This window comes from Rutilus rutilus, assembly GCF_951802725.1.
Source record: "Rutilus rutilus genome assembly, chromosome: 7".
Classification (NCBI taxonomy): Eukaryota; Metazoa; Chordata; class Actinopteri; order Cypriniformes; family Leuciscidae; genus Rutilus; species Rutilus rutilus.
The window spans coordinates 25,796,049-25,816,830 of record NC_140221.1 but is presented as its reverse complement, the minus strand read 5'-3'; the positions used below and the strand labels follow the sequence as shown (position 1 = coordinate 25,816,830).

General features: G+C 38.3%; 1 protein-coding gene across 7 annotated transcripts in view; it reads right to left on the bottom strand.

Annotated features, from left to right (window-relative positions):
- Positions 1-20,782, bottom strand: part of taf1 (TAF1 RNA polymerase II, TATA box binding protein (TBP)-associated factor) — a 29,896-nt gene that overhangs the window by 3,847 nt on the left and 5,267 nt on the right. For 2 of the 7 annotated variants that reach the window (XM_084415007.1, XM_084415008.1), the window contains exons 10-40: positions 20,579-20,686; positions 20,333-20,500; positions 19,572-19,699; positions 19,361-19,468; positions 18,918-19,091; positions 18,604-18,777; positions 18,314-18,418; positions 17,981-18,181; positions 17,639-17,780; positions 12,895-13,025; positions 12,731-12,811; positions 12,484-12,633; positions 12,253-12,372; positions 11,874-12,049; positions 9,951-10,177; positions 8,679-8,886; positions 8,341-8,506; positions 7,996-8,207; positions 7,322-7,436; positions 7,089-7,187; positions 6,013-6,190; positions 5,850-5,917; positions 5,649-5,771; positions 4,996-5,088; positions 4,819-4,903; positions 4,643-4,710; positions 4,437-4,553; positions 3,795-3,899; positions 3,131-3,229; positions 2,481-2,694; positions 2,195-2,345 (exon numbers count right to left, since the gene is read on the bottom strand). In XM_084415007.1, the coding sequence (XP_084271133.1) occupies positions 2,195-2,345; positions 2,481-2,694; positions 3,131-3,229; positions 3,795-3,899; positions 4,437-4,553; positions 4,643-4,710; positions 4,819-4,903; positions 4,996-5,088; positions 5,649-5,771; positions 5,850-5,917; positions 6,013-6,190; positions 7,089-7,187; positions 7,322-7,436; positions 7,996-8,207; positions 8,341-8,506; positions 8,679-8,886; positions 9,951-10,177; positions 11,874-12,049; positions 12,253-12,372; positions 12,484-12,633; positions 12,731-12,811; positions 12,895-13,025; positions 17,639-17,780; positions 17,981-18,181; positions 18,314-18,418; positions 18,604-18,777; positions 18,918-19,091; positions 19,361-19,468; positions 19,572-19,699; positions 20,333-20,500; positions 20,579-20,686 (4,294 nt within the window). The remainder of the gene's footprint in view (positions 1-2,194; positions 2,346-2,480; positions 2,695-3,130; positions 3,230-3,794; positions 3,900-4,436; positions 4,554-4,642; positions 4,711-4,818; positions 4,904-4,995; positions 5,089-5,648; positions 5,772-5,849; positions 5,918-6,012; positions 6,191-7,088; positions 7,188-7,321; positions 7,437-7,995; positions 8,208-8,340; positions 8,507-8,678; positions 8,887-9,950; positions 10,178-11,873; positions 12,050-12,252; positions 12,373-12,483; positions 12,634-12,730; positions 12,812-12,894; positions 13,026-17,638; positions 17,781-17,980; positions 18,182-18,313; positions 18,419-18,603; positions 18,778-18,917; positions 19,092-19,360; positions 19,469-19,571; positions 19,700-20,332; positions 20,501-20,578; positions 20,687-20,782) is intronic. The other 5 variants (XM_084415009.1, XM_084415010.1, XM_084415012.1 and 2 more) reach the window with 3 other exon arrangements.

Below are 20,782 nucleotides of genomic sequence, written 5' to 3'. Positions count from 1 at the left end.
CGACTGCAAGAAACAAGCTAACGTTTGTTGCTTGATAGACGCTACAACTACAACTTCCACATTTGTCAAGGACTCCACGCAGTACGAGTGGAAACCGAGGGTAACGCGGATGTGACGCAATTGACTGGCGACTCCCAGCTCCCCCCTGCTCTAACGCCCCGTTTCCTTGGTTAAAATCACAATTTTCTCACGATTTAAAAATAGTTGGAAACATTTGGGATATTGTAAGTAATCAACTTAACAAAATATATAACACTGGCCTTGAGATTATGGGATATTTTAATGCAAAATTCTTACATATTGTACCTTTAATTTCAAGATCTGAGGTGAATTATCCATTGTTGCTTTTACAGCTACAAAGCTGGAGCACTAAATGATATTCAAAGCCACATTGCATTCCTTTAACATTAAATAAAGCACATAAACAGTACCTGAGATTATCATTGCCACACTTTGTGTTTGTTGTTCTAGCAGAAAAATCGCGTGTCGCGGCTGGTTAGGACAAAAACTCTGATTAACATGGAAAAGATACCTTTTATCGCGTCGCGGCGCGTGTAGTTAGGACACGGTGTTAAGTGAACATAAACGGTTGAGAAAGAAAACTGATGTGTATCGTTATATTTGATCCGCATATATATTTGTGCTGTCAATCGATTAAAAAAAATTAACTCAATTGATCACAATTTGTTTCTGTCATTAATCACAATTAAAAACACTTACATTTTTGTAGGTTAATATCTAGTTTATATATTTTATATTACTGTAATAATTTCACAATTAATCTCCAAATTAATGTAGAAACAACAAAGACAGTATGTTTCAAATACTGGTTTAATGGCATCTTTGTATGAATGAAGGTCAGTCTCACTGGTACTATTACAGCTATTGATGTCTGGATAAAAATGACCCCCCCCCCATTTTAACCATTAGTTATAGCCATTCAACATTACAGTATAATTGAAAGCTATAATTTTTTTTAACAATTATTAGGCAAAAATATAACAACTTTAAAATTTAAGTGAACTTCAAACAATCCTCACATAAACCCATAATAAATGTCACATTTACCTGTACCCTTCCTACTGTACCTGTCTAACATATACAGAACAATACAGAATAAAATGATCAAAAACATTCTGCATGGCATAACTTATAGATTAAATATAGACTAATCCTTATTAAAGCTACAAAAGTTCTTTAGTCAAGAGCTGATTAACTTTACTGACAGAAAGCTTTATTGGCTGCTGTCCCTTTAAAACCAGCCGCTACTGACAGAGACGCGGATCTCACACGCATCTCATTCTCACACAACTCTTCACGTTCATTTAAGACTTTATTTAACTTAAGACTGCTCTTATGTTATGAGGATACTCGACAAAACGGACATTTTGGCATAATTGTGTGTGTGTTACTGTTTGTTCAAGCCAAGTTCAGGTTCAAAGTATTTGCATGAATAAGAGCGGGATCATAATGTAAAGCTTGCCAAAGGATGACAAAAATTAATGGATGCTGCGTTAATTGCGTTAAATATCCACTTCTAATGGAATTTGCACTTTACCATTTTTCTGGTCTAGTTTTATTCCTGTCCACCACTGTACAAAATGTCTGCATCACTTCCGCATCAAGGCAAGCAATTACCAAACCGGTTCCGTGTGTTTATCACACTAACGTACATATTTTGCGACAGCAAATAAAACATATTAATTATGAAGGCTATATTCAAATAAATTGATAGTATAACATTTTCTTCAAAACTATATCTAAATTTTTAACGCCTGTAGGATTAAAATGTAATGCTTTTTAATGCCATTTAAAGCCTTAATTTTCGCAAAATCCATTTAATGACTTTTAATGCCCCGCGGAAACCCTGTGACAAACATAAATTAGCCTTTGGTGAATGTGTGTAAGAATGACAGGACTAGGAATTAGAAAGCACATTTCAAACTTCCTACGAGACAATATAAGATTCAAAAATTATATATAATAAATCAATCAATCAATCACAACACCCACTGAAGTACAAGACAAACATTATTAGTAATAACTTGGTTTCTGTGCTACCAAACAATAAGGATTCTAGCATCCTGCAGCTACTGAAGAACAGTAGCATATGTATGATACAAAATCATGATTATACATGGAAAAACATCAGCTTTACTTAAACAAGAATATGTTTGTGTTCATGTATTCTGACCTGACGTTGCTGTCCTCCATGTGCGTTACCCCATCATGCCCCTCCCCTTCATAAGACATCATACTCTCGTCCTGCTCTATTCCAATCCGGGTGCTCTCCTGATGCCCCAGTTCAACATCACTGTCACTGCCACTCTCTGACAGTTGGATAGCTTCAAATTTAGAGCAGAGAGAATCAATGTTACATACACAGCAAAATTCACATACACACACACACACACACACACAAAACAGACACACCACACACGCATAAACACACACACACACACACACACGTATTCACTTACAGGAGAACGGATTATCGCCTTCCTCCTCACTGGCATCGTCTTCTGCGTCTGACATCAACAGATCCTGGTAAAGTACACTGGCCTGTGCTAGCCGCCTGGAGCCTTCATCATCCTCGTATTCCTCTTCATCTCCATGCATACGCCTCTGTGGCCGCATGAGGAGATCATCTTCATCATCCTCCTCGTCCTCATCATCCAGATCTCCCTCTTCAGCCTGAAAGTACAAACAACATTCAAGTCTCTGACACTGAAAAATTCAGTTAAACCATTGCATTTGTTTTGATTTAAGTTAAGCAACACTTTACAATTAGGTTTAATTTGTTAACATTAGTTAATTACATTAGTTAACATGAACTAAAAATGTACAATACATCTACAGCACTTATTAATCTTAATGAAATGTTAATCAAATTTTTTTTATTAACTAACATTAACAAATAATAAATGCTAATGACTGCTGTAAAAATATATTACTCACAGTTAAGTTCATGCATTAACTAATGTTAACAAACGAGACCTTATTGAAAACTGTTACCTATAACGTGCATATTTTTTATTTACTTAAATCAAACAGTAAGGGGTAAAAAAGGGACTGTGAATCCCCTGTGGAAGAACCCTGGTTTGAAGGGTTTTGTGCGCAGGTTTATTACCGGAGCAGGTGTTTTAGGTTTGCCATCATCATCTTCCTCAAATCCTTCTATGTCCACATCAGACTCCTCCTCGCCCATTCTGCCTCTGCCGTGACGACCCTAAGGAACGTACACACAACAATGTACTTAAGGACAGTGTAGAGGCACACAGAAGGAGAGGACCAATCAGAAAATGCATGCAGCAGAGGATGGACAGATGGAGAGATAGATCGATGGAATCAAGTTTTTTTTTTTTAAGGCTTTACATTTTTTGTACATTAAAACCTTAGAGCGCTTTTAAAACTAAAGCAGTTAATGGCTGATACTCTGGAGAAAATGCAACAGATTTACCACTGTAAGCAGGATTTCAGCTACATTCATTGTTTTTGGCTGGTCTCATTTATATAAAAGAAATAATAAAAATAATAAAAAAAATAATAATAATTGGGTTTTAGCTCACTAACGACTAGTTCTAAAATCCATCCTAAACATACTTAGTTGAAGATAGATAAGAAAGCAAATCAAGCAGCAAACAGAAACCATCACAGTAAAGGGGTGGGTGACCACAAAATGGATGGATGAGGGGGTGGAAGGACGTATCCAAAGGGTAAAGCAAACTAGCCAATAAAATGGATGAAGAGATGGATGGACAGAGGAATGGATGCAGAGAGGGAGAGAGGAATACCTGCCCCCCTCTTTTCTCAGGGGTGGGAGGGATTAGCGTAGCCTCGGCTAACAGACTAGAATCTCCCTGCAAACTCACAGACACACTGTTCTCACACACATCAGGCTGAAAGAAAGGTAGAAAGGTAGAAAGAAAGAAAGGTAGAAAGAAAGAAAGAAAGGTAGAAAGAAAGAAAGAAAGAAAGAAAGGTAGAAAGAAAGAAAGAAAGGTAGAAAGAAAGAAAGAAAGAAAGAAAGAAAGAAAGAAAGAAAGAAAGAAAGAAAGAAAGAAAGAAAGAAAGAAAGAAAGAAAGAAAGAAAGAAAGAAAAATGTAAATATAAAAAAGAAAGAATTATACAAAGAAAAAGCCCCAGACACAGAAAGACAAACAAGTTGTAAGGGAGGAGGAAAAGACAAGAACAGTGAGGAAATGTGAATCAAACAGCTGTGCAGTACAGAATGTTCGGACTATGAACGAGAGAGAGAGAGAGAGAGAGAGAGAGAGAGAGAGAGAGAGAGAGACAGAGAATACAAGCCTTCTGTTCTGTTTCTGGCAGAGTCTCTTATGATGACATGCTTCATTTCACCTGCTATCAAATACACTTGCACACAGAGCACTTGAGACACCCGAGATCATGCCCTCAGTGTGATGCGTGCATGTACCTGCGGTGTGTACGGTCCAGGAGTCAATGGGTCTAAGCTCTCAAGGTCTGCAGCGTCCAGAGCAGCTTCTTTAGCAGTAGAGATGTCCTTCTCCAGTTGAGTCAGGTGTTCGTCATACTAACAGATACACATTAAACATCTCAAACACAAAGTCAAACAGAGCATACGAAACAGCAAAGAACTCCTTCATTCTCACACAGAAGTACCTCTGCTAAAGTCTGCTTGCAGACATTCACAATTTCCAGAGCTGTTTTGGTATAAGGACTATCAGGACCTGAGAAGCAAAAAATGTAAATAAAAGAATGCATACATATGTGAAATCATGATTTTATTCAAGATGAAACAGCATTTTCATGACTAAAAATATTAATTTGGTTCTCACCATTGTACTTAACACTGTTGTTGTGAATGAGACCAACATCAGAAAGAAACACCTCCCGGTTCTGATACTTGTGTTTGGAGATGTTCTACACACAGACACACACACAGTTCAGAGATTCTGAAATAAACCACATTCCTACTGAAGTTTCTTGTGTCCACACACACAGATCTTCCTGACCTTACGGAGACTTTCCAGATCCATGGGGTTGATGATGACTTTAAAATAATCAGGAACAAATTTCTTGTTAACAGGATGATGGAAGGGCCAGGACTACAGAGAGAAAAAGAGACATTAACTAATTAAGAAAGAGCCATTCACTTAATTTTTGCTAACTGAACATGCTATATGGAACCATCAAATACGACTGTTTCAGTGTTAAAGTAATACTTTCATAATTTAATGTAAAAATCAAAATAGCCCTAACTTTGATATGTGTATTAAAGAGGGGTTTACTCTAAGCTAAATTTTTTTTTGATTTTAACTCATTGGCTCTTTGATAAGGTATGGAGTCCCATAATGCACTGGCTGACACTATAGACATTTAAGCTTTACATTTATTTTAATGCTTCAGTTTTGTTTATTGGTTTTGGTTATTGGGGTAATAAAATTGCTTAATTTTAACTTGTGGGTTTATTATCTGTGCACTTGTAATTCAATGTAGGAAAATCCCATAAAGAAAAAAAAATCCAAATAGGTTAATATTGCCTTTAAGAGGAACTTGACTTGCACTGGACAGATATTACATAAGACTTATTAAAATACATGGTAAGTCCTAAAATACAAGTATAAATATAAACCATATTAGGGTAGAACAGTAAGTGGTCGCTCACATCAGGAACAGCCATCATCTTCTGTGTGACAATGTTGTCGAGGATGAAGGAGAAAGCGACCTGATCATCATCGTCCAGAAGAGGATTAATGGCTTTTTCCAAACGAACCAAACGCTCCTCTTTCTGCAAAGAGAGCCACAATAATTACTCCTCAATCTCTCTGCAAGTGTTTTTGAGCCCTAGTGAAATATTTTTATCTACCTCTTTCAGTTTCTCATCACACAGACTCAGCATCGCTTGACCAACAAGGGTTAAAGGATGCTTTGCACCTGAAAAATATATATATATTATACACAAAAATAGATTAAGTGTATGTCTAGTCTGAGTAAATACCTTAAGTTCCTGTATGTGCGTGTGAAAGTACCATTGTACGTAGCGCTATTTTTGAAGATGAGTTCGACACTCTCTCTGAACTCTTCTCGTGAAGGGTACATGCGCTTGCGAACATTTTCACGTAACGTCTGCAGGTCCATCGGTCGTGTGATGATCTTGTAATAATCCTTAACTACTTTGCCATTCACAGGAGTGTGAAAGGGGTACGTCTGAGAGACAAACAACATATTCAATCTGTGTGTCAGAGAATGTGTTTATGTCTAGTATATACAGTGCTATGCATAAGTTTAGACACCCATGCTAAAGTTGACTAAAAAGAGGAATAAAAAATAATTTTTTGGAAATTGAACTTAATGCCTTAATTAAAAAAAATAGGAAAAATCCAACCTTTAAGGACACCAATTTTCTTTGTGAATGAATAATGTATCGTAAATAAATAAATGTTCTTCCTTAAAATACAGGGTGCATAAGTTTGGACACCCCTATGTTAAATTCCCATAGCGGCAGGCAGATTTTTATTTTTAAGTATTTTTATTTTATTTATTTTTTAGGATACTATGCATCCTGATAAAGTTCCCTTGGCCTTTGGAATTAAAATAGCCCCACATCATCACATAGCCTTCACCATACCTAGAGATTGGCATGGGGTACTTTCCATAAGATCATCTCTCAATGCAAATCAAACTAGCTATTAGGCTAACTGAAATAAAACCATGCCAATCTCTAGGTATGGTGAAGGCTATGTGATGATGTGGGGCTATTTTATTTCCAAAGGCCAAGGGAACTTTATCAGGATGCATAGTATCCTGGATCCATGAAGTAACTGGCCTTTAAAAATAAAAATCTGCCTGCCTCTATGGGAATTTAACATAGGGGTGTCCAAACTTATGCACCTGTATTTTAAGGAAGAACATTTATTTATTTACGATACATTATTCATTCACAAAGAAAATTGGTGTCCTTAAAGGTTGGATTTTTCCTATTTTTTTAAATTAAGGCATTAAGTTCAGTTTCCAAAAGATTATTTTTTATTCCTCTTTTTAGTCAACTTTAGTATGGGTGTCTAAACTTATGCATAGCACTGTAACATAGATGAATGCGTCTTACATTAGGAAGGTCCCTTATGTCATTAATGATGCTCTCCAGGACTGAAGAGAGTGTGACCATGGGGTCTGTCCTTCTGCGATGGATGGACTTATGAGGACGCTGAGAGAAAGACAGAGAGATAGTATAACGAATGATGATGGCACAGAGATGCTTCCATGTGATGATTACTCATTCAGGGTCTACAAGAATCTGTAAACAACTACTGCACAAAGAAACTTAAACTTAAAACATACTCTTACATTGAGGTAGTCACAGTGTACTGTTGTCCCCACGCGTCTCTTCTTCTTAGGAGGAAGCTGCTGCTTAGGGAACTTCAGAACCAGAGATTTCCTCCGCACTTCATCAGCACTATAAACATATTAATCAAGTATCATAACAATACAAACACTAACACAGCTGAGCATACAAATGATGCAAGTAGCTGACAATACGTTTGGGAAGTTGGCTTGCCAGAAATACATCATCTAAAACTATTTTGAACAGTATTTGGTAAATATTTTTAATGTGATTATACATACAGCATATTAATTACTAGAATAGACAGAACATTTTAAAATGCATGTCACGTGAACATTTCAAAATTCATTAATGTTTTAGTTAATGTTTAGTTTCTAATTTCCGCTAAGTTTGTGCTTGTCATCTAATTTATATTTTATTTCAGCTTTATTTCAATTAACAAAAATCATTTTCAATGGTTTTAGTTAACAATAACTACTCTGACCACAGGCCCATTTTAAAAGTGAAGGTAAAAGGTGGTTAATAGAAACTTAATATGGAATTTAAATGGCAAGCCATTAAATGATTTACACTTTTTTCTTATACTTTATCAATTTTAACCTCTTGAAAAGGTTTGTCGTTGATTTAAAAAGTTCACATACATGTTATGCAACTACCATGTCTGCATTACCTCTCAATGAGCTGCTTTCCAAGAACAATCTTGGTTCCTTCTACTTTAATAAGTTCTTCATTGTCATTGTGGATGACAGTCTTCTCAAGCTCCTCTTCCTGCTCCTCTGTCATGGCCACTGGATTAGAAGGTGGGGCATTGGTTTGGTAGTACAACGGGCAAAACTTATTGGTTCTCATGTGTCCAATTGCCCCACAAGCACCACATTTCAGCTGTGGACAAAACCAAAAACTTCAGTCTGTGCAAACAAATAGCATGTGCTCATTTCATTCACAGCAAAACACTTTCAAGAGGATTGATAAGCGCACATCAGTGGCGAGTAGGAGTAAATTTCAAATTTTGTACCTTCAGGTCTGGTCGTTCTTTGGCCTTTTTGGCCTTTTTCTCAGGTGGACCTTTAAATTTGTCTTTCTCCTGGTTTCGTTTAAGGCGCCGCAGCTGCTCCTGAATTCGTCGCCGTTCCTTTCTCATCTCCTCCCTGTGCTGTTCATCGAACAATGCAAACTTGCGACTGCAGACACATGAAGAACACACACACAGGCATTTTTATTAATGATAATAATAAAGAATTTTACATTTGTTAATAATTATTTTCAACGTTTTATATAAAAGTGTGTTCAATACTATATTAAGTTTTTGCAGTGTACTAGTACTGACTACTAAGTACACAAACAGACACTTACATGAAGTCATCATCCTTTGTGGTGCGTATGCGCAAATAGGCGTCGATAACAGCTGGTTTGCGTACAGTCTCACAGCGCACATACTCTTTGCCATCCTCGTCACGGAATGTGCGATAAATTTTCAGCCTTCTCCCTGTTGCTGAAGAGTTCAGGCTAGTGACGGAGGAAGCGTCATCATCTTTGTGAGAGCTGGTGGAGAGGGCGCTCGCTAAAATGCACAAACAGATGCTGTTATTAGATACAGAGAAAGACAAAGATCTGGATATAGACGAGGGCTGGGTTAAAAATATTGATTTTAAATCAATACTCGTTTTGATGAAATGATATCGATTCTTAAATGCCAAAAATTAAACTTATATGGTGTTTTCAGTTGATGAATGAACAACTTTGTAGCATGCCTCCCATCCAAAAAGAAAATAAAAAAAACACAATAAGCTTTGTGCTTTGTAACTTTTGATCTGAAAAAAAAAAAAAAGTCTTAGCTTTCAAATTCTAGCAATTTATGAAATTACGTTTTGGTGCTCTTTAACGTGCTGTGACATATTGCTGTAGCGCCTCAGTGTAAGCGAAGGGGCAGCGCAGAGCATGGTGAACTGATCATCTCTTCCACTTTACTACTAGTTACAGCATGAAATAAACATGAATGAACATCAGAAGGTATATTGAAAGACTTATTGTCCAGCACTTTCCAGTACTTAATGAAATCCTTATCATGTCTCATGTAATCGCTCAATCAGCATTTCAAACTCGCAAAGACATAAATAAAACAGCCTGTTAACAAAATGTCATGCATGTTATATTTACCTCAGAAAAGTCCATAAACTTAATAGGTAGCGAGAAAAATTAACACTAGAGAGGAGCATTTTGACAAATATATGCACTATATTGGAAATTTCTTCTTGTTTTTTACGTAATCTGTTCTTCAATATGTATTGTATGTCTGAATAAATCTGTCATGTTTTTATGATGAAAAAACGAGTAGAAACATAATCATGTTATTAAAAAGCTATTATTATAATAACGTCCTTATGTGTAATTTAAATGTAAGTATCCCATACAAATCAGTTAATTTAACCTTTAATATTAATGCACCAACTGTTGTTCCAGATTTTTTGTTCCCCTTATGTACTGTACCTGATACATACCCCAATAAATCAATATTGAATCAAAATTGGAATTGAATTCAGCAGTAAGCTTGTGAATCAAATCAAATTGTGAAATGTTTGTCAATACCCAGCCCTAGCATAGAAAATCTCAATTTCATACACGTACAGCCTTTGCGTCGTTCCTTGCGACCCCTCTCTCTATCATTGTCCTCTCCCATCAGCATCCGTTGCAGTTCTTTTCTCTCCTGTTCTTCTCTCTCTCTGCTCAGCTGAGAGCTGGTCTTCTTATTCTGCAACATGTTTTCTATGTTCTTTCCCATCTCCTCAAAATCACTGTCCTCTGCTGAGCTGCTGTCTGTGTCTGTCGATAACACCTCTGTGGACTCCAGTACTCTAAAAAACAAAAACACATATTTCTATTCTGTCACAACCTTGTTAGGGTGAGCATTAACAGTGCTACGGCCAGAGATGCAAACTCATAAGGGTTAAAAAGTTGACAAAGATGCAACCCACCCTCCCCAAAACCAATTTTGATTGTAACACACTCCCTTTAACCTTTAAGTGCTTAATTTGACATCAGCCTGTCAGATGTTTTGTCCCATCTTCGGTTAATTATTAGCAATCATAGCAATTTCAGGATTTAGCAGAACAATTTAGCGTTTCACTCGCATAATTAAATGGGTTTGTCACTCCTCAAAAACTTTGCACTATACATGGACGTTGGTCCTCTTGGAACCATGACAAACAAAACATTTCTTCAAATTTTTAATGGATTATATACTGAAAGCGAGCAAAGAGCTCTATAGCACGACTGACTGAGTTCACTCACTCGAGCGAAAACTCACGTTATAATCAATGAATCTAACTGCACACTGCACAATGAATCTCTTATTTACAGTGCTATGCATAAGTTTAGACACCCATGCTAAAGTTGACTAAAAAGAGGAATAAAAAATCATCTTTTGGAAATTGAACTTAATGCCTTAATTTAAAAAATTAGGAAAAATCCAACCTTTAAGGACACCAATTTTCTTTGTGAATGAATAATGCATCGTAAATAAATAAATGTTCTTCCTTAAAATACAGGGTGCATAAGTTTGGACACCCCTATGTTAAATTCCCATAGAGGCAGGCAGATTTTTATTTTTAAGCATTTAAAAAAAAAATTTTTTTAGGATACTATGCATCCTGATAAAGTTCCCTTGGCCTTTGGAATTAAAATAGCCGCACATCATCACATAGCCTTCACCATACCTAGAGATTGGCATGGGGTACTTTCCATAAGATCATTTCTCAATGCAAATCAAACCAGCTATTAGGCTAACTGAAATAAAACCATGCCAATCTCTAGGTATGGTGAAGGCTATGTGATGATGTGGGGCTATTTTAATTCCAAAGGCCAAGGGAACTTTATCAGGATGCATAGTATCCTGGATCCATGAAGTAACTGGCCTTTAAAAATAAAAATCTGCCTGCCTCTATGGGAATTTAACATAGGGGTGTCCAAACTTATGCACCCTGTATTTTAAGAAAGAACATTTATTTATTTACGATGCATTATTCATTCACAAAGAAAATTGGTGTCCTTAAAGGTTGGATTTTTCCTAATTTTTTAAATTAAGGCATTAAGTTCAGTTTCCAAAAGATGATTTTTTATTTCTCTTTTTAGTCAACTTTAGTATGGGTGCCTAAACTTATGCATAGCACTGTACATCGTGTCTAAGCTTTGATGCTATAATGAGAGGATTTGCGAGTTTGTAGAACGCAGTTGCGTTAAACAAAAACTCATTCAGAGTGGATTCTGACTTACCTACAGTAAACACCTCTGATTGGCCATTGCTTTCAACAGAGATGCCTGTGATTGTCTACAAAAGCGAAACTCTTCCCTTTGTGCCACACACACAAATATGCCAAACATTTTAAAAACTCAGCGGATCTACACAAATCATACAAATGACCTAATTTTGGATTCAAAACGGCGAATTTTGCCAAAAGGTGACATGTTTGCATCCCTGTACTGGAAAACATTTTTAGTGTGAGATATTGCAGAATGAAATGCAGAAGAGCCCTGCCACTTTCAGGTTCTCACTTGTTCTGCAGGTCAAAGATCCTCTGGCATTCCTCTTTGTAACGTTCCTGATGTTCCGCGACAGAGAATCGAGACCCACGAGCAAATTTACTCATAGGCCCCTCCCCTGAACGAGCCTGTTCAGTAGACATGGTCCTCACAACATCGATCACCTCCCAACGGGAAAGTTTCTTTATCTAAATACACACATACATACACATATTAGGGAATTTAAAGGCAAGAGAATACAAAATGACCACCAATAAACATTATCATTAGGGAGATTAAATAACATTGAGAAAAAAAATACACAGCATTCTCTGATAACTATTTAGTGATTAGCTTAATCTGGGGTTATTCAGAGACTGTATCTTTGATTAGTTGATTAGTTCAGTGTCACCTCTTCCTCAGGAACTCCAAACTTGCGGAGCAACTGTTTAGCATTTTTGAGCGACAAGCGTCTCAGATCCGCATCAGTCCCTGTCACAGTCTTTTTCACTGGCTGGGGCTCTCGATCATCCTGAGCAAAAACAGGAAACAGTGTTTGATAATGAGGGTGTGTGGACATTCTCATGCATATGAAACATTCTTAATTGCCAGGAGCTGTGCTAAATGGTCGGAAAGCATGTACCTTCTGCTGTGTCGGTTTGTTAGGGACTTTAACATATGAAAAACCTTCTCCACAGCCGGTGGGGTCAGCGACCCCTGTGACCTCCAGGAGACACTTCCCCTTCATGGCTGCGATGAACGCTCGAGTCGTGTTCCATGGCGCAGTACGTACCTAACCATATCACCACATTAATATAATCAAACCATGAAAAAGACAAACACCATCCAGCATAAAAACAATATTCAAATGTACTCATTAAACCTCTGACCTCATCATCAATCTTCATCTGGAATTCCTCCTCATTCTCTTCCTCAGGTGCAAAAAATGACTTTTCACCATAACCAGCATCCTGGTAGACAGAAGTGTACATTAGCTGGTGTGGCTCTCTAAGAAAATTGTGCACATCAGGATAGGAAGCGTTCATGTGTTAACCTTTAGTCTCTGCTCCGCCACCAGCATGCTGTAGTACGAACAACACTGCTCTGGGGAAACCATTGCTCTGATCTCCTCTTCGGTTGGAAGCCGGAAATCAGGTTTCAGCACCCACCAGTTAGAATCCATACCTGATATAGAAGGTATGAAAGAGCTTCAGTACAAAACACAAACTGTATCTGCTACGCAAGAACTGATGACTCGCATGGTGCTTTCATTCTGACAGCATTTCTGCTGCATAACAGACCAGCAACTTTAAAAGAAATTACATTGACATCTGGGTTACTGAATGAATATAATTGAAATGAATACAAACTTGCTCGTCTTGAGATCTGATTTACGCCACATTTACATTTTACAAAATGTAACCCAAATTCCAGCTATAACCTGCTAAAATCATGGATTTATACAGATTCACAGCATACAGGGCTCAACGCTAAGATTTTGCTCACCCTGCCAAAATTTTCATCCCACCACAAAAAAAGGATTAGTTATTGTCTTTAGGGGTGCACCGAAATTTCGGCGGCCGAAAATTTTCGGCCGAAATGGCATTATCGGTTTCGGGCCGAAATAAAAAAAACAGCCGAAAACGTAAACCGAAAATGAATGTCACCCGCCCCTCCCATCCGTGCGCAAGCGCTTAGGTTTCACTCACGGTCGAGCTGTTATCACGCGTCTGCCTATCAAAGATTAAGCATGTCAGAGGGCTGTCACTTATTGCACAATCGATCGGACAGACCAACACAAGTTTCGAAAACGAAAATAGGAAATCGATTTTAACGGCCTTCTCTCGGAGCGCGTCCAGCTCGTCACTATATGCTCGCAGCGAACGCGCGTCACACAGCAACTGCAGGTTCTCTCTCTCACACACACACACACACACACACACACACACACACACACACACACACACACACACACACACACACACACACACACACACACACACACACACACACACACACACACACACACACAGCCTATTTCTGCATAATATAGTGCATAATATGTAGCCTTCAGTAATGTTTTTCATTGATGTTATGGCAGTCCACATTCCTAACTTGTGCGCGTCTCAAGCGCCCTCTTTACGTTCGTCCTAATGCCTGTTTAGTTGTCCGTGGATTTGCCTATATTTGGCATTGAAAACGGATCAACGCCAAATATAGGCAATTTACTAACGATTCAATGAACACTTAGCCTGTCTCAAAAATCGAACAGGATTTTTTTTTTTCACAAAAGTGACAGCCCTATACGAGAGGACACCAAAGTTGCAATATACCATTTGTTCTGCAAAAATCTCCAAAATTGTGGATTTTTTTTGCACAACTTTTAAAAAACTATTTTATTTGATGGAACATAAAACTTGAAGAATAATATTATTTGGTATTATTATTTATATTTATTGTTAAAAATATTTTATGTTTTGTTATGTAACTGTTAATAAAAGTTTGATTATTATATTGTGATTTTTCATTTCAGATCCATTAAGTTCAAGCAATATATATAAGTTTTTAAAAGAAGCCATTTTCGGCTTCAGTTTCGGTTTTCGGCCAAGTGCATCCTAAATTTTCGGTTTCGGTTTCGGCCCAGAATTTTCATTTCGGTGCATCACTAATTGTCTTCTTTGTTTTTGACCCATAACCTTAAAGGTTGTATCAGTGATTTCACGTGCAGCCCTCATAGGCAGCCATGCACGAGCGCAAAACCTCACAACACCCACCCCTGTCGGTGATTGGTTGGAACACTATTTATTTTGGTTTTGAGTAGTGGTGAAACCAACTGTTTTTGTGTGCAGATTTCAGAGCCTAGGCTGCCGACAGAGACACGTTTTTTTGACGGCATGCTTATGGGGCGGGCAGCTAGTGGATCGTTAGGAAAGATTAGATGAATGTGAACATTTATGTTTGGGCCTGAAATCGCTGATACAACCTTTAATAAAAAAAAGTTGTGACAGCAAAAACTCCTAGCCTAACTCATTTAATTTCAAGTATTGTTAAAGACAAGTTAACTTGTCAGTAATAAAATAAGAACAAATAATCAAATTACGAGCAATAGCACAAATACAATGGAACAAACATACAAATAAAATAAAGACTGCTTTTCATGTTTTTCAGGTAGAGAAAATGAAAAATTAAATGAAAAATAGCACTGCATACTTCACTGTATAAATTAAATATAGATTAGTCCATATTTAAAGTTACAAAAGTTATTTAGTCAAGAGCAGTGAGTGATTTTTTTCCTTTGTTGTTTGATTAACATTAAAACAAAGACAGCAGCAAGTTTATCAGGCTTATCAACGGGCAACCAGATGAGACACAGGGCCCACGACCGATCTAAATGATCCAGATATACAGTGAGGAAAATAAGTATTTGAACACCCTGCTATTTTGCAAGTTCTCCCACTTGGAAATCATGGAGGGGTCTGAAATTGTCATCGTAGGTGCATGTCCACTGTGAGAGACATAATCTAAAAAAAAAAATCCAGAAATCACAATATATGATTTTTTAACTATTTATTTGTATGATACAGCTGCAAATAAGTATTTGAACACCTGTCTATCAGCTAGAATTCTGACCCTCAAAGACCTGTTAGTCTGCCTTTAAAATGTCCACCTCCACTCCATTTATTATCCTAAATTAGATGCACCTGTTTGAGGTCGTTAGCTGCATAAAGACACCTGTCCACCCCATACAATCAGTAAGAATCCAACTACTAACATGGCCAAGACCAAAGAGCTGTCCAAAGACGCTAGAGACAAAATTGTACACCTCCACAAGGCTGGAAAGGGCTACGGGGAAATTGCCAAGCAGCTTGGTGAAAAAAGGTCAACTGTTGGAGCAATCATTAGAAAATGGAAGAAGCTAAACATGACTGTCAATCTCCCTCGGACTGGGGCTCCATGCAAGATCTCACCTCGTGGGGTCTCAATGATCCTAAGAAAGGTGAGAAATCAGCCCAGAACTACACGGGAGGAGCTGGTCAATGACCTGAAAAGAGCTGGGACCACCGTTTCCAAGGTTACTGTTGGTAATACACTAAGACGTCATGGTTTGAAATCATGCATGGCATGGAAGGTTCCCCTGCTTAAACCAGCACATGTCAAGGCCCGTCTTAAGTTTGCCAATGACCATTTGGATGATCCAGAGGAGTCATGGGAGAAAGTCATGTGGTCAGATGAGACCAAAATAGAACTTTTTGGTCATAATTCCACTAAACGTGTTTAGAATGATGAGTACCATCCCAAGAACACCATCCCTACTGTGAAGCATGGGGGTGGTAGCATCATGCTTTGGGGGTGTTTTTCTGCACATGGGACAGGGCGACTGCACTGTATTAAGGAGAGGATGACCGGGGCCATGTATTGCGAGATTTTGGGGAACAACCTCCTTCCCTCAGTTAGAGCATTGAAGATGGGTCGAGGCTGGGTCTTCCAACATGACAATGACCCGAAGCACACAGCCAGGATAACCAAGGAGTGGCTCTGTAAGAAGCATATCAAGGTTCTGGCGTGGCCTAGCCAGTCTCCAGACCTAAACCCAATAGAGAATCTTTGGAGGGAGCTCAAACTCCGTGTTTCTCAGCGACAGCCCAGAAACCTGACTGATCTAGAGAAGATCTGTGTGGAGGAGTGGGCCAAAATCCCTCCTGCAGTGTGTGCAAACCTGGTGAAAAACTACAGGAAACGTTTGACCTCTGTAATTGCAAACAAAGGCTACTGTACCAAATATTAACATTGATTTTCTCAGGTGTTCAAATACTTATTTGCAGCTGTATCATACAAATAAATAGTTAAAAAAAATCATACATTATGATTTCTGGATTATTTTTTTTTTAGATTATGTCTCTCACAGTGGACATGCACCTACGATGACAATTTCAGACCCCTCCATAATTTCTAAGTGGGAGAACTTGCAAAATAGCAGGGTGTTCAAATACTTATTTTCCTCACTGTACATTTAATGCCCATTTTCAATGGGAAAGTGGCCAAGCAACAATCGCTCGGCAAGATTGCCCTGCAACATTTCTCAAAAAGTTGCCCTGTGTATCATCACCTTAAGAGCTGCACGGATCCAATATAGTGTTACACATGCGTTTTAATACTCAACTGTTTATGTTCACTTAAGATGTAACAGACTATGTTTACTAAGATACTTGCTGAGACTGGCATTTTTTTATGTAATTTTGTGTTAATACGTTCGCAAGAAGCCTTGAAAGAGCTCAATTCAGCATTCACAAGCTGTCTGAGAAGGGCGTGCGCTTAGGATGCGTCCCAAGCTACGCTTACACTGGACCCGGGCCATCGGGCAGTCCTTATTGTCGAGCCCTGGCATAGAAAATTTGTATGGATCCCTGTTATCTGCAAGGTCCCTGTGAATCTTGCAGACGTCTTTTTTGTAGAATGCTGTAACCAATTAACATGGGCGCAGTATGTGTAAAACGAGGCAGAATTATGTGATCTGGTGTATTTCCTTAGCTTTCTGTTCCTGTCCTACCTTCCCAGTACCAGGAAAAATACTTGCTGCATCTGTCAATTCTCCTGTCTGACAAAACACACACACAGTGACTGAAAATTTTCTTTCTCTGAGTTCCTCCTGTTTTCTATTTCCTGTGCATTTCAAACATTTCTTAATGAAAACGACAGAAGGTAAACTTGTGCTAAAGTTTGATTTTAGAATTTAACGTGAACGTGTGAATGTGTGAATGTGTGAACGTGAATGAGAGTATGCATGAGAGTAAGTGCACCTGTGCGTTTGAAGTCAGCACAGAGTTTGAGGCGTTTGCGGATACTGCTTTCTGAGTGAGAGGGAAAAGCTTTCTTTATGTCCTCCATACGTATACGGCGAGGGCGATCTTTACTCTTCCAGAACAGACGATAGATGAACACCTACAGAGAGAGAAACTATTTAAATACAATCCATGAAACTGAAGATGTTAAATACACCAAGTAGTCCGCTCATATTAGTACTGTCCTATGTAATCAGCCATTAGATATTCAAAACTTTACTCATCCATACATCACTTCTCATCACTTGTTAACATGCAACCAGAATAAAAAGGGAAGGGAGAGATGGGTGCTGGTGCTACCTGTAGGAAATCTCGAATGTGTGTGTTAGCTCGTTTAGAGTTAGGCCCTGGCACCTCATAGAGAGGGCACTCCTGACCCACAACAAATATGTCCACAAGCTCTCGGATGAAGTAGCCCTGCCTTGTCCGAATAATCAGGAAATCAGTCTCAGGCATCTTATGTAGATAGATGGGAGCTCTGAACAAGTTATTTTCAAAGGCCTGTGACACACACACAAACAAAAGAGCAACATAATTCAGAAGAATGCCAATTTAATCACAATGTACAATGTGATAAAAAAAAAACATGAACTTGAACTTGAAGGATTGTGTAAGTGGTGTCCATGATGTTACCTGCAGTAGTTGTCCAGGATGCAATGATCCCAGGAATGGAGAAGTGTGACAGTAAACTGTCTCTCCGTATTTACAGTCAGGTGCTCCTGGGTCTTTACCTGGTTTCTACAGATATAAACATTGACAATGCCATCATCAGCAGTGACCAGACTTGGAGAACCAGATCCACAACAAGACCTCACATTATTGAGACTCAGATCTCAGACTTGTCCCACTAGAGTCCCAGAACTACATTAAGATCACATTTATGTCTTATTAAGTATTGTGGCCTGCGTGAAGTTGTGACTCACTCTTTTGTAGTAGTTCTTGATCTTGGTCGCCATGCCAACTTGCATGAGAAGAGGAGGATACTCCTCACTATATTCAGCCAAAATCAGGTCTCCATCTTTGCCCGTTAGATCTTGAGCTGTGCGCATAAAGAACATGTCCCCTCCGCCCGATGCTTGACGCTCCTGCTCTCGCATCTGAGAGAGATTTTAAAATATGAACGGACAAATGAAGGACTGAAGTATAAACTTTACCATATCAATGTACATTACACACAAACACACTCACTGTCACATTCACAAACACACAAATGAATTCTCAGGCTGTGTCAGTCTACCTTAGCCTTCTTCTTGATGTGTTTGAGGAGAGACTGGGTTGGGTGTGGGCCGGGCTGGGACAGTGCTCCAAATGAGTACTTCTTCAGGGAGGGTCGATGAAACTGCCGTAGTTTCATGGGTCCCATGTGAGTTGGGAAGAATGGCTGCCTCAACTCAACAGCAGGAATGGAGTGCTGAGGAAAGAAACGTTCACAGAAGAACTAAATAAAGAGAACTGGCAAAGCAAAACCAGGAAGTCAATCGAATGATTAAATTCAATCATTGTATTACTCTGTTCTAGTATTTTGGACAATGGCACTAAATAAATATTAGGCTATTTTTAGATGGTCATCTTACAGTAAGCCTGTGCACATGCTCAGAAAATACAAAGGGCTGCTGGCTCACAGAGACCGGATTATTCAGATTTGACTCTGGGTCCCTATTCACATTCCTAATTCCCCACCTGGATGATGTTTCCTCCAAAGCTGCCCCTGAGCCCCTGCTGTTTAGGGTAGTAGAACTCATCGTTCGACAGATTCCAGGGATCTTTAATCTCCGGTTGGGACATATTCTAGATCAGAGTAAAACAAAATGTCACACGTTACACACATCATCTACTTTTCACATCCCAGCCTTCTTTTCCTCACTCCACATTTTGTTTTTCTTCATCTCACCTGTTGAGGTTCATCTTTGATGACGCCCGTCTTTCCCAGCAGAATGCGACTTTTTTTCAGTGCTGTCTCTTTTTTGTTTTCTTTAGAAGGAGAATGAGAGGCTCTCTCCTCTTTTTCATCTGGGATCTCTGAAAATATAGGTCAAGGTCAAGGTTCAATGTACACTTTGTACATGTACATACACTTTGTAGAAATGGTTCTCAACCTGGGGACCAGGGCCCAATAAGGGGGCCCAAGATGACTTCAAATTATTTAAAATGAGACAAAATAAGCATTACGATAAACTAAAACAATAATCTATTTCTTGTTTTAATTCACCTTGTTAACATTTTTTTTTTTTTTTGAAGGTTCAGGGTTCCTAAGGTCTTGGAAAACCTGGATGTGCATATTTGTTATTTCTAGACCTTGAGAAGTCATGTAAATTACCACATGATTATTTTTATAATGGATATAGATATTCTAGTTATGCAAAGCTCTAAAATATTTTATCAGGTAGAAATTGTGAGATATTATTAAATATTTGTATCCTTAATTCTATTTCACTACATCATGAAAAACAGGAAAAGTCCTGGGGCCTTTGAATATTGTTGTAAACAAAAGGAGACCTTGGAGTTAAAAAGGTTCAGAAACACTTTTGTAAAGACAGATCACTAGCACAAAGTAATTGTTAAGTGCATTTGATTAAAATAACAACTATTAATGACTGACTATAAGTGAACTTTCTCAAGGTTTAAAATTAAGTATAAAATGTAAAAAAATACCGAGTATGATGTTTTCATCATTGGGGTTGAGGGTGAGAATGGGAGGAGAAGGGAGGCAGTCCATGCTCTGGTCATCCCAGATTATGTTGTCTTCCCAACGTCCATACACAAGGTCCTCATTATCAATCGGGAATATGGAGAACCAAGGGATGTCATCCTCATGAGAAACTGTAAGAAAAAAAAATTCAGTTTCTTCTATTCTAAGCCCAAAAGAGTAGATATGCTTCATTAAACTCAGGACAGTACCTTGATGATCATGATTATGTTTGTCTCTTTTGGAACCTGTTATGGATGGAGTTTTGACCAAAGGAGGAGGGGTCGGGGGCACCAACTGCGAATTACTGCGACTTAGACCTGGAAAACATTAATTCCACAGACCAATACTCCCATCAGGACATAAAAATATGTTTTTGATGTGATGCACTGTCAGTGTTGTGAATGTGCATGTGT